We start from the raw sequence: 12,500 nt of genomic DNA, 5'->3' as shown, positions 1-12,500 counted from the left end.
GGAAGGATTTTTTCCAGCCGTGCTGCGACCCACAGCTAATTGGGAACTCATGGCCTGGCACGAGGAAAAACATGGATGCAGTACACATGTGAATGTATATGTAATGCGGACTGGTCGCAAAGCACATGCTGGTTGCTAAGATCATGATCACCTGTGGATGCAGGACAGGTAGTACAAGTCACATGTACATAGACATTATAGTCACAAAGTATACACTCAGACCTCGCTTAAAACCGCACACATTCGTTTTCCACCAAAATATCCGGATAGGCGAGGGAACCGGATAATCGAACACACATACTGTATGTATGCATGACATGTGGCGTAGATCGGTAACCAATGATTTTCTTCCGGATGGCGAGGGATCTGGATAAAAGAGGAGCGGATAAGCGGCGAGGTCTGACTTTCATAGTAACCAGTGTAGGGCTGGGACACTGTGACCAAGTACACCTGGGGTATGATTGATTGGGTGAATCCCAAGCAAGTGCGCTCCGAGTGAGCGTGATTGATTGGGCGAATCCGATCGAATCCGGAGTAGGTGTACTTGGAGTGGAATCCGACCACACCGGCCCCCACACCGGGAGTGGCTGGAGTGGAAATGGACTTTGGCGTTTTAGGACAGCTCTCACAGAATGTTTGTACGATATGCGTACATTTTGCGTACTACACCCTTGTTTTGTTCGATTGGGCCAGCGTTGCTCGGATTACACCGCCTGCTCGCACTCAATCCAGATTCGCCAATCGATGACACCCCTTGACTACTACTGCAAAGTGAGAAAATTTTGCTAGAGACTAAAATTTGCCATTTTCGCGAGGAGTCCACATTCGTGAATACAAATCGCCGCAAACTGTTCTTTCCATTGTTGTGACAATACAAGATCCACCTCAGTCCTGATGAGATAGAATTACAAAAGTTTCTCGTTGGGAACCAGTGCAGCTCATAAAAAACACCATGTTTGCATGCAGTGAAAGCTTGAAGTTTCTCGCTTTAAAGTGTACAGTACACATGTATCTAGTCATGCATATCTAGTGTAGTGTATCTAGTCATGCATCTCTAGTGTAGTGTATCTAGTCATGCATATCTAGTGTAGTGTATCTAGTCATGCATCTCTAGTGTAGTGTATCTAGTCATGCATATCTAGTGTAGTGTATCTAGTCATGCATCTCTAGTGTAGTGTATCTAGTCATGCATCTCTAGTGTAGTGTATCTAGTCATGCATCTCTAGTGTAGTGTATCTAGTCATGCATATCTAGTGTAGTGTATCTAGTCATGCATATCTAGCGTAGTGTATCTAGTCATGCATCTCTAGTGTAGTGTATCTAGTCATGCATATCTAGTGTAGTGTATCTAGTCATGCATATCTAGTGTAGTGTATGTAGTCATGCATATCTAGTGTAGTGTATGTAGTCATGCATATCTAGTGTAGTGTATGTAGTCATGCATCTCTAGTGTAGTGTATCTAGTCATGCATCTCTAGTGTAGTGTATCTAGTCATGCATATCTAGTGTAGTGTATCTAGTCATGCATATCTAGTGTAGTGTATCTAGTCATGCATCTCTAGTGTAGTGTATCTAGTCATGCATATCTAGTGTAGTGTATCTAGTCATGCATCTCTAGTGTAGTGTATCTAGTCATGCATATCTAGTGTAGTGTATGTAGTCATGCATATCTAGTGTAGTGTACAGTCAGACCTCGCATAACCGCACACATCCGTTTTCCATAAAAATATCCGGATAGGCGAGGGAACCGGATAATCGAACACACATACTGTATGTGTACATGGCATATGCTGTTAATCGGTAACCAACGATTTCCTTCCGGATGGCGAGGGATCCGGATAAAAGAGGACCGGATAAGCGAGGTCTGACTGTATGTAGTCATGCATATCTAGTGTAGTGTATGTAGTCATGCATATCTAGTGTAGTGTATGTAGTCATGCATATCTAGTGTAGTGTATGTAGTCATGCATATCTAGTGTAGTGTTGGGGCGCTGGGGCACTGTGAGACCACCTTGGCTACTACAGCGGCAGATCCAGCGATCTCTACAGGGGGGGGGTCAGTATAGTCAAAATTGAATAACTGATACATGTACATGGACACTCATATCGTTACCAGTAGTACATTTACGAAATTTAGGGGGTTCCCCTGAAACCCCTCCTGGATCCTCCTCCGTACTCAGTGCAGTGTTTCAAAAGGCAGTGTGACTTACGGAGACCACCTTGACTACTGTAGGAATAGCCGTAGAAATTGAGTCCGAGAAGAATTTTACTACGGTACTGGTCATGTGCTGAGGGTGCCAAGGCCTTCACACACTCTTCCATCCAGCCAATGGGTGCATTGGGACCGGGGCTGCACACCCAAACATATACACACCCAGATATACATACATACACACAGAAATACAGACATACACCCACCCACATACACATGCATACACACAGACATACAGACACACAGGTCAAAGTGCTGAGCACAAGTGCTGACTACATGACCGTAGTGAGCATTGCAGAGTGTACGCAGTACAACCAGGGTCCCAGTGCCTAGCCTTACCGCACATTGGGATCCTGAATGGAAGAATCGTCTTTCTGTAATCAGAGTTTCTTGCTACGACGTGGTTATCAGAAGACAATGCTCAACAGGGTAAACAGTGGACTATATCCTACAGTTGATGTGCTGTCCGTTGGTACCTTGTTGATGGGAAAGTGGTGCGTGGATAATCAGCACAATGTTGTAGTGGTGAACGCAAATGTTATAGAGAACTAATCATGTACATATGCTGGCGGCGGAGATGTTCACAAGAATGATAGCAGGGTGAAATCGTGCCGATACCTGACGGTGAGTTGAATGTGTCGATATTTTGTTGCAATGCAGAAGCCTCCCCCCCCCCCCCCCCAAAAACCCAACCCAATAAACTAACATGCCCACAGCAGCAGGCATTGACGGTTCAATTAGTTTCAGCAACTCTACACTCAAGGTACTTGCAAGCAGTGCTCACCTTGCTGGCGATGAAAAGTCGTACGTCATCAAGCTGAACCCATCGACGGTTGGTGCCAAGCGCTCAAAGTCACTGCCATCGAACATGACCCTGCCCGAGCAAGTCACAAACACACAAATAGAAATGAGAAATGCTAGGTAGTACACTGGAGTGCCATAAGGCAGAGACCGTGTCTTTGAAATCAGACCAAGCCGAAAGGAACGTAAAACAGCTGACCAAACAGGACGGATTCAAGCCACTCCAGAGTGTAAACATCGGTGAAGCAGCAACGTGCACGGTTTGAAATAGCGGTGGTAATGACAGTTTACGTGTTCCTGTGATTACTGTCAAAGCAAGGAGTGAGAACACACAGCCACTGTAAAGCGATAAACTGTCACGGCATGCAAATTTTGCGTTTTCAAGAATTGTGCTGGTTCACGGTTAACCGGTTTCTCATCGTGAACCAGCACATTTTTATCTCTCAGTTAGGTATGGTATTAAAGTGTGTAAGTCATCCCCAGCTTCACACAAGATACCAGCACAGGGAGTATACTTTAAGTCCCTCTCGAATAGCAACGTCGAAGACCATATCCTTAACTAACCCTCGTCCAACAGGTGGAGGAATGACGAGAATGGACTTGAGCTTGTTCTTGTGCAGCACGTCCGTCATGACATTGACCAGAGCAGCTAGTTCACTGTAGACAAGAACAGTGAGAGAAAAAATTCAAAAAATGTACCACCCATGCATATACATGTACAGCGAAGCCTGTCAAGGTGACCACTCTGAAAAGGTGATGGTTACCTGTCTTTAATAGAGGACCACTACAACCAGGACCAAGGGATGTAATTTCTAGTCAAACGACCCTGGACGAGGAGACCACCTGTACACGGAGACCGCACTTAGAAGTTTCCTTGAGCAATTGGCTTAGACAGGTTTCACTACATAAGAACTGGAGAGTATCAGCTGGTGTTACTTCAAGTTAGGGCGGAAATGGCTATACGTGTACAGGTACAGTACAAACGGGGAGTAGTAGGTATTTTACTACTCCCTGATTACAACAAAGCAGTTGTACAGTGAAATCTGTCTAGAATGAGTACAGTCGTCCCTCTCTAATCCGGCACCTTTTGCTACGTCGTTTTCTGCTGGATTAACGAGGGTGCTGGATTAAGAAATCCAGCCCCCTCTGACCCGGCCCTACCCAATTGCATGCATGTATCATACGTCAAAACGCAGGGTTTTTCCGTGTCGACCCAAGTATTTGGTGTACGGCTTTATGTTCTCAACTTTTCTCCAGGAATATACACAGTGATAAAGTGATAAAGTAAAACAGAGAACATGTTCACATGTACTCTTGCACACACACACACGCACACACACACACCTGAAAACTGGCAGGACACTACTCCTTGCTAAAATAAGAAAATATGGTTGGCTGCTTAGCCGTTGTCTCCTGGACAACATTGACCAGACTGGCCTAGCCTGGCCTGGCAAGGAGTGCACCTGTACGGTACGCGATTTACGACTGCCGGATTATGAAATCAAACTACGTGCAGTTTGAGCGATTCGTTTCAAAAAGTCACTGCCGGAGGCGGAATTCAAGTGCCGGATTAAGATGTAGGAATTGAACGAAAAAAATCGGTTTCGTCAGAAAGTGCGCCGGTTGGCAAGGGTTCCGGATAAACAAGTGCCGGATTAGAGAGGGACGACTGTACTAGAAAGAGAAAAAATTCTAAGTCCCTTGAAAGTCCAATAGTTACAACCTCTCAGCAGTGAACAACAGTGGTGAATATAAGCAGTGAACGTTGAGGAATATTCAAAACTTATGTAGGTGGGAAATTGCATGTAGGTGAATACGGAATGAGGTATAAGCAGCATTATCGGGGGTTAATCCGCCCTGCTTTCTATGCACCAACGGATATTTTCAGAACTCGGTGAACAATTTGTCCGTTAAACTTTTTGTTTCAAGGTAGATCACGCTATTCAGACTGACGTACCTTCGCATATGTCCAGCGAATTGACTCCACACTTCAATGACACATCCGTGGAAGTCATTGTCCTGGAGAAGCAAACAACATAAAAAGTTCAGACGAAGACCTTGAGGAGAAATGAAAGCAGCATGAACGTGCGCGCAGGGTGCAATTTTCCATTAACTGTTGTCATAGGTTATTCGGCCAGTGCAGGAAAACAGAGAGTTAGTTGTACAATTGTCTTTGCTTTTTCTCATTGTTGTATAATGGAAAATATAACTGGTTGCGTCCAAAAAGAAAAAGAGAAAAGATTTTTATAGAAAAGAAAAAAAGACCAAGGAACTACAAGTTACGCTATAATGTCCACTAACACCACCAGTTACTAAACAATCAGCTCATGCGATTTTTCTAACATTTAGCTGTCGTGCGTTGGTGATATAGCAACTAGCAAACTCAGTGAACTCACCACCAAGAAGTCGGCTAGAATACCCGCCATGGAGCGCGCAACCTTCTCGTTGCTCATCACCACCTGGAAGTCTTCTGAGCGCCAGCCGTCGAAGAGGACACGGGGAACTGGCAGCATAGGGCACACAGCAAACGAAAAAAAAAGTTCAAACCCCCAAATTCGAAGCATTTTGCCATAGGAACCCCAAGCTGAAGGTGCTCGGTAGAGAGACGTGTCCGTATCCGAGGCGTCCGGATAAGAGACGTTTGAGTGTACATTCATGCAGCAGCATGGGAATGTACTGTCGTGGACATCGAAATCCAATGAGATAACCGGGGCAGGCACCCTTACTGCTTTTAGCGTGTACATGCACTGTAGTTCATATACACAGTGTAAAAATGGACCAGCAGTGCTCACGGCTGCAAGGCCAGCGCCCCGTGGCCGCTTGACAGCTCAATGGATGTCCATGTCCGCGACAGTAGTTGCACACATCACAGTGCATGTACATCTACATACATGGCGTGAAGCAAAGCATACTGGTTCAACCTTCGGAGCATGATGTTACGCACGAGCTTCACTCCAGGTCAATGACTTTAACACTCCACTATCCATGTGTGTGTTGTGTGTGTGCTTACCAATCTCTATTTTCCTGTTCTTCTTCACATCCTTTAGCCAGCCTGTGATGGGAATATAAACAAGATGAATGAGCACGAGGAAGCGTCACTGGATGCGATGCAGGCAGGGAAACAAGCAAAGCGGGCTGATCCAGGATGATGCGTTGGATGCATCCCCCACAGTACCGCATGGGACTGGGGCTGTTGCGAGAATCAGTGAAGAAACGGAAAAAAGAGAGAAACATGGCTGCTTGTAAGCAACATATTCGCATGCTGGCTGAGAGTATCTGCTAGCTAGATATGGTGCCCAGTCATTTGTTGTTGCTACCCACACGGTATGCACTATGCTTCCATGCAAGCTCTGCAATTCTGACCCTGAGGTTCTGAAAGGAGCATTACAAGTGCGAGAATGTCCATCCTATGTCCTCGATCAAGATGGTGGTCACTGTGGAATAGCAATCCGTGCATATAGTGCAGACCCACATCACATCGTACAGGGTCAGAAAAACTGGGCAACTCGTGTTTCACACACGCACAAGATAGTTGCAACGGAAAAGTTACCTTGATCAATGTCATGTGCACCTTGCACCTTGAAGGTCCCATGCCTGTCCATGGCACAATATTCAACCACAAACACACAGACCGCACAGACCACAGAGAATACACAGAATACAAGGGTATTCTCAGAAAACAAGCCAAAAACTAATATGCGGGCGCACAAAGTTGGAGATAGAGTTTCGGATTAGCAGCATCTAAGACCAAGACCATGGTGAAAGGTCTTTTGGTCTTCTTGTCTACTACTACTTACTGTTTCTTGATTTGCAGCCACACTGGCGACAACAAGGTGAACTTGCCTCCAAAGCGCTTTGCAATGTCATAGCCGTGTGCATTCCACTACAGCCAACACAGAGAAGCAATACCAAACAAAGGGAAACTCCCTCAAACTACTCCTGAACTGGCTGAAGTACAGTGTTGTATCACGGCTATTGGGGAATTCCCACCAAAGAAGAAAACACAATACATTTTGAATGCAGGAATATATCGAATGGCCGGTTTCAGAGCCTTTTCGACCGGTGGACTTCTTCCGGGCAAGACCATTCGACCCAGGATAACATACTCCGTATTGTTGCAAAAGAAGGATCCACGAGCGGGACTCGAACCCAACATCCCTGTCTTACTGGGACAGTGCTACCGCGGATCACACACACACACACACACACACACACACGGACACACACACACACGCACGGACACACACACACGCGCGCGCGCGCGCACACACATACACACACACACACAAAACAGTACCGGAGTAACGTAGACAAGAGTAGTCGCAGGGAACTTCGCCTCCTCAGCCGACTGATCATGGCATCTGGCATGCTCCTTGACGATGTCTTTACTGCGTGTGGCCTCCACCACCAATCCACGCTTGTGAACAGCTTCTTTCGCTGCACTCTTGTCAATCTTCAGTTCTTTCTCCTAAACGAATAAAACCAGCGCCACACCACTAGTAAGTTGGATATACAATTATACAGGTATTCAGTTGAGCATTGCCTACGGCTTTACTTATTCCATTGTCCAAATTCCGTGCTCTGAAACAATTGTGATTTTATCCCAAAGTTCCTCTTCAACTGCACAGATAGCAATTACTAGAACTTCGTTACCTGAAATGTCACTTCACTTTATCTAGCTTTTACATTGTCACTTTGAAATTTCTGTGTTGTCTCTTCAAGTGTCATTCTCTAGCCTACACTTCGGATTAGTAATTTGAATGACTGACCTTCTTTGCTTGTTTTTCTTTCTTTGACAGAGTTCCATCAGTGAGAGAACTGGTGGCAAGTACCGCTAATCCAATAGCTAAGGCGATCAGTTTAATTGAAACCATTTTTATTTTGACAATCCTATGACAAGTGTCCGGTACGATAATGGCAAGATACGTGTTCTTCCAGACCCAGCGATAGAGCTGGAGCCAGGCTGGTGGCTGAGGGTCGGTGCCAGTGGACAGAAAAAAACGTCAGCGTGGTTCGCAGTCTTTGCCTTGGCTTGGCCCTGAAATTGAAAAGACTATGATTCCGTATCTCCCTGACAGCCTTTTTTGTTGTTGGCAGCTGGCGTCGTCGTTGTCTTCTTCTTCCACCCTGACGCCGACTCGTTGCTATGGATTCATAACGACGTCATGGCCGGAAGATGATGATTCTCGATCTCGTGTTTTTTTACATCAACAAGAAAAAGCACAAGCCACAAAAAAACACACACACACAAGACTCTCTGGTGTACTCGTACATGTGGGAAGTTTCCATTCATTCCGTTGGACACGGAATTGACGAGGAATTATTTCCCTTTGGAGTGCGTGCTGGAGAGTTCTTCTAGAAATGCTAGTATCTTGAGGAGACTTTGTGAGTGTAATTTTTCATCCACCGCGCCATGATTGTGTTTTGATACGCACACTTGTTTGGTCGTAGTTTGAGAATATTTTCAAGGTCAAGCACCTCATAACAAAATTGTCCAGTAAAAATTAATAGTATTGCAAAACGAGCGCAGCTGGGCGGCACTCACCTGGTCCTTGAGCTGCACTGAAGTGGGCGCGCCCGTGGTTGGTCCGAGGCATATCTTCTTTATGTGAGTATTTTTGTGAATGCAAGAGAGAAACTTATTTTGTCCATTAGAACGAGGTAGTGAATTTCCAAGTGAGTTATTTAGTAATATTTACATGTACAGTGAAGCTTCAGTATACAGCACCCAGATACAAACAGGGCCTGGAGGTCGAGGCAGCTTGAATAGAAGTGCACAGTACCCAAATAATTAATACCGTATTATCTCCATTATACATTATAAGCCCTGGGCTTATATTTTTTCAACCAGTCCTGACCCTGGGCTTATATTGGAGACTGGGCTTATAATCTTTCAACCATATGGTACAAGTATTTTTCTTCTTATACTTTGAAGTACCAGTAGTACAAAATTTCCCACCAGGTACCGTGAATGCAGTTTTGCACTTCCTGGAGCACGGAGTCTGTACATTTTTATCTCGGGGATCACAGACTTGCGGCATAGCATGTGTGTATGTGATACTGTGGACGTCAAACGTGCATGGACATGATCCGTACAGTCCTCCATTATAGGCCCTGCGCTTTTATTGGAGACTGTGCTTGTATATCTTCGAAGCCCTCTTGGAGTGCGCTTATAATATAGACTGGGCTTGTAATGGAGATAATACGGTATGCAGAGCAGCATAGGGAGGGCCTCCCGGGTGTTTGCGCAGTACTCGGCGATAGCATACGTATCTTACATGTAGTGTGTATATTTGGCTCGCTTGTATTTGAGTGATGTGTTATCAATATGCAATGATCAGAATTCACTTTTCCCGCCTGTACCGTTGATGAAAACCCTAATAGTTAGATTGGGTACGGTTTGAACATATCCAGATTGACTGTAGTAAAATGACGATGAAGGCAGCATTTGTTTGTAGTACCCGTAGTCGCAAGTAGTATTTGCCTACCAAAGGCATTAGCATAGAAACAGTTTCTGAATGAGGGGTAATACCGTGAAAACCCGAGACCAGACCCAAAACTAACAGTGCTGCTGTTTAGTGCTGCGTATCGATTTCATGTACCGGTATACTGAATTCTTGTAGTTTTACTGTGATAAGATGAGCCATAGCTGCGCCCTTTGCACTGTAATGTTGATCAGGCTTTCAAAGGGTCTCTGATGCGTAGCCAAATCATTGCACAATAGACCTTTCTTTCTTGGAAGTCCATTGTGTAAAAGTGATGTCACCCAGTAATCTCCTCTTGTCTATTGTCATCAGAAGTGTTTTTTTTAATGCTCGCCCTGTTGCTGTTACATTTGATGTATGATTATCCCTGGGAAAGAAATTTGATCTATCAGGTCCACTTCGTACTATCATTTCAATTCCTTGCTGAGGTTGAGAGCATACATCAAATCATCTGCGTTGAAGGCGTTACTACTGGCTGTATTTAGACTACGCTACTTTACGCATTATTGTTGTGTGTGTGTGTGTGTGTGTGTGTGTGTGTGTGTGTGTGTGCGTGTGCGTGCGTGTGTGTGCGTGTGCGCGCACGCGCGCGTGTGTGTGTGTGTGTGTGTGTGTGTGTGTGCATGCATGCATGCATGTATGTTTGTGTGTGTGCTCTGCAGTGTTTCAGTATTCCACACGATGGCGTCTTGATTGGCTTGGCATGTGTGTGCCTGTATTCACAGCCAGACTCTACTAGCTTTGTGTCTACTTAGTATGAGCTTCAATGTGAGGGACCGGAAGGAAATAGGCACCAAGCACGGCCAACAAAAACAACACACTGGGTACAGCAGTGGGACTGCGTACACCCTCGGGCAGCAGCAGCCGCAGCAACAGCAGACACAAGAGGGCAGTCGGCAAGTGTACGACCACGGCTGGACAGATTATGGTCCAAGGCACGGCAGCAGTGCGGAACTGGGGAAACAGTCCATAGGTGATGGAACACAACCCTCTGTCTCTCTGAACACGCCCAGCACTAACGGCACATTGGCAACTTGCACTACATCTAGTACCAGTACCATACCCAGCCTGCTGAGTGGCAATATCTACAATTCCCTTCGAGAAGCACTGCAGCGCGTAGAGGACTTCAAAAAGAGGCAAGGTGTTGTTGGCGCGACAAGCAACATGCCAACCGCCAGCAGAACTATGTCGTCGTTGGATTATGCTCACGGCTCTGCTGCCACTGGTAACAGTGGTCCGCCGACGACAATGTCTTCGGGAAGACATGCTGTATACGACTGGGGCCACAGAGCTCCCGTGGCTAATCATCAACATCGGCAAGAAGTACGCCATGAGCAGCACCATCCTCACCAGCATGCCGCCTGGCCACAACCCACTGACAGGCAGAGACAGGAGCACGTGAATACTCAGCTCAACTCGTTTCGATACCCACCAGCACTAGCAGGCCCCCGCTTTGGTAGTATTATGCAGAGAAGCTCCTTCAGTTCTGTTGCTGCTTCTTCTGGTGGCGGCGGCGGCGCACCACCATCAGCAGCAGCAGCAGCTGCACCGGTAGTGGCCGCAGTAGCATCGAGAAATGAACATTATATGCCTGGAGAGCATGCGCAAGGTCCGTCTCGAGGACACTCAAGGGAAAATTCTCGTGATCATTCCCGAGGATATTCTCGCGAGCATTCTCGTGAGCGTTCCCTTGGTCGTTCTCGTGATTATTCTCGCGAGCCTTCTTTTGATCGTTTGCAAACCCGTTCCAGAGACTACCCAAGCCACGACCGATCGAGAAATGATCACCGCTCCCCATTGATGGCACCTCGCCACCATTCTCCAGGGCTGGCGCATCGCCATGGTGACAGAGCGTATCCACTTCCCACGTCTCCTGTGTCGGAAACGCCGCCGCCGTCGACGCGGCCGTTCGAGTTTTCACATTCGCACAACCCCACCCCTGCACCGTCTTTCTCGCCCAATCGCTCACCTAGAGGCAGTGGCTCGAGTCCGCTCTACCGTGGCCAGCAGGCGAGTAGTGCACCGTCGACACCCGGTTTGCTGGATGAACGCAGCCCGGGTAGGGCTAAGCGCGATAGCGCCGTCAGCACTAGCAAAACGCCTGGTCATCATCAACATCCTCAACACAATCATCAGCGCCATCATTACACTGATCATGCCAGCTCAGCGCCACCCTCGCTGCTGCTGGAAGAACGGACGTCTCGACGCGCTGTCATGTCTCCTGCTGCAGGTTTGCCGGACGCTCACCAGCCCGTCCCAGATTTTAACTTGTCGTTTGAAGCAGAAGCAGCACAACCGCCTCCAATGACTAACACACAGAAACGGCGACAAAAGAAAAGGAGAAAAGCCCAAGAAGCAACAGCAGCGGCTGCTGCTGCTGCGGCAGCCAAGGCTGCAAATCAGAACAGTACTACGCCAGCATTCAGCAGTGCCCCGCAGGCTGGTAAAAGAACTGTAACGGCCACTGGCGTTACTTCGAGCTCCTCACCAGCTGAAGGACAACGCACCGTGACGTCGACGGGGTCCTCACTCATCATGTCGGCTGGTCCACGTCCGTCGTCATCTGGAGCAGCGGAGGGTCAAGAAGGTGAGAGCGGTAGTGCGTCTCGAAAACGACCGCATTCCTCCTTGCGCGTCACAACGGCGAGCGGTGGGCAGGTTACTCTGGCACCTCCGTCTCCATCTTTATCGATGAGTTCTTCAGCGGTATCTTCAGCCATGTCTTCAGCGTCGTCACCAGAGTGGTCACCATCTGGTTCACAGTCGGAGTCATCGGAGTCACCAACGTCACCTGCGCCTCACTCACCACCTGCCAAGCGTACCCGTCGTGCTGCTGCCACTGCCGCCGCCGCTGCCATTCAAGCTACTTCGTCTGGAAGACGAACTGCTCCCAGTGCTACGGCTAAATCTACGACGAAATCCACGGCGAAATCCAGCGCTGCTGCTGCTTCTGCTGCTGCTCCTGTTCCTGCGCCTGTTAGTTCTTCAGCTGCTCCTGTTCC

General features: G+C 47.3%; 2 protein-coding genes across 5 annotated transcripts in view; one reads left to right on the top strand and one right to left on the bottom strand.

Annotated features, from left to right (window-relative positions):
* The window catches only part of LOC135810165 (chitinase domain-containing protein 1-like), a 12,671-nt gene extending 4,586 nt beyond the window's left edge, over positions 1-8,085 (bottom strand). For both annotated transcript variants that reach the window (XM_065323636.1, XM_065323637.1), the window contains exons 1-10: positions 7,783-8,085; positions 7,311-7,481; positions 6,811-6,896; positions 6,564-6,607; positions 6,024-6,065; positions 5,410-5,516; positions 4,971-5,032; positions 3,578-3,670; positions 2,997-3,086; positions 2,211-2,350 (exon numbers count right to left, since the gene is read on the bottom strand). In XM_065323636.1, the coding sequence (XP_065179708.1) occupies positions 2,211-2,350; positions 2,997-3,086; positions 3,578-3,670; positions 4,971-5,032; positions 5,410-5,516; positions 6,024-6,065; positions 6,564-6,607; positions 6,811-6,896; positions 7,311-7,481; positions 7,783-7,887 (940 nt within the window). In that variant the 5' untranslated portion in view covers positions 7,888-8,085. The remainder of the gene's footprint in view (positions 1-2,210; positions 2,351-2,996; positions 3,087-3,577; positions 3,671-4,970; positions 5,033-5,409; positions 5,517-6,023; positions 6,066-6,563; positions 6,608-6,810; positions 6,897-7,310; positions 7,482-7,782) is intronic.
* Positions 8,086-8,267: 182 nt separating this feature from the next.
* LOC135810164 (pneumococcal serine-rich repeat protein-like) overlaps positions 8,268-12,500 on the top strand; it is a 22,566-nt gene continuing 18,333 nt past the window's right edge. For 2 of the 3 annotated variants that reach the window (XM_065323634.1, XM_065323632.1), the window contains exons 1-2: positions 8,268-8,621; positions 10,161-12,500. The exon at positions 10,161-12,500 is cut by the window's right edge and continues 448 nt beyond it. In XM_065323634.1, coding sequence (XP_065179706.1) covers positions 10,255-12,500 — 2,246 coding nt within the window. In that variant the 5' untranslated portion in view covers positions 8,268-8,621; positions 10,161-10,254. The remainder of the gene's footprint in view (positions 8,622-10,160) is intronic. The other variant, XM_065323633.1, reaches the window with a different exon arrangement.

This window comes from Sycon ciliatum, chromosome 2, assembly GCF_964019385.1.
Source record: "Sycon ciliatum chromosome 2, ocSycCili1.1, whole genome shotgun sequence".
Classification (NCBI taxonomy): domain Eukaryota; kingdom Metazoa; phylum Porifera; class Calcarea; order Leucosolenida; family Sycettidae; genus Sycon; species Sycon ciliatum.
This window is presented reverse-complemented; position numbering and strand designations above follow the sequence as displayed.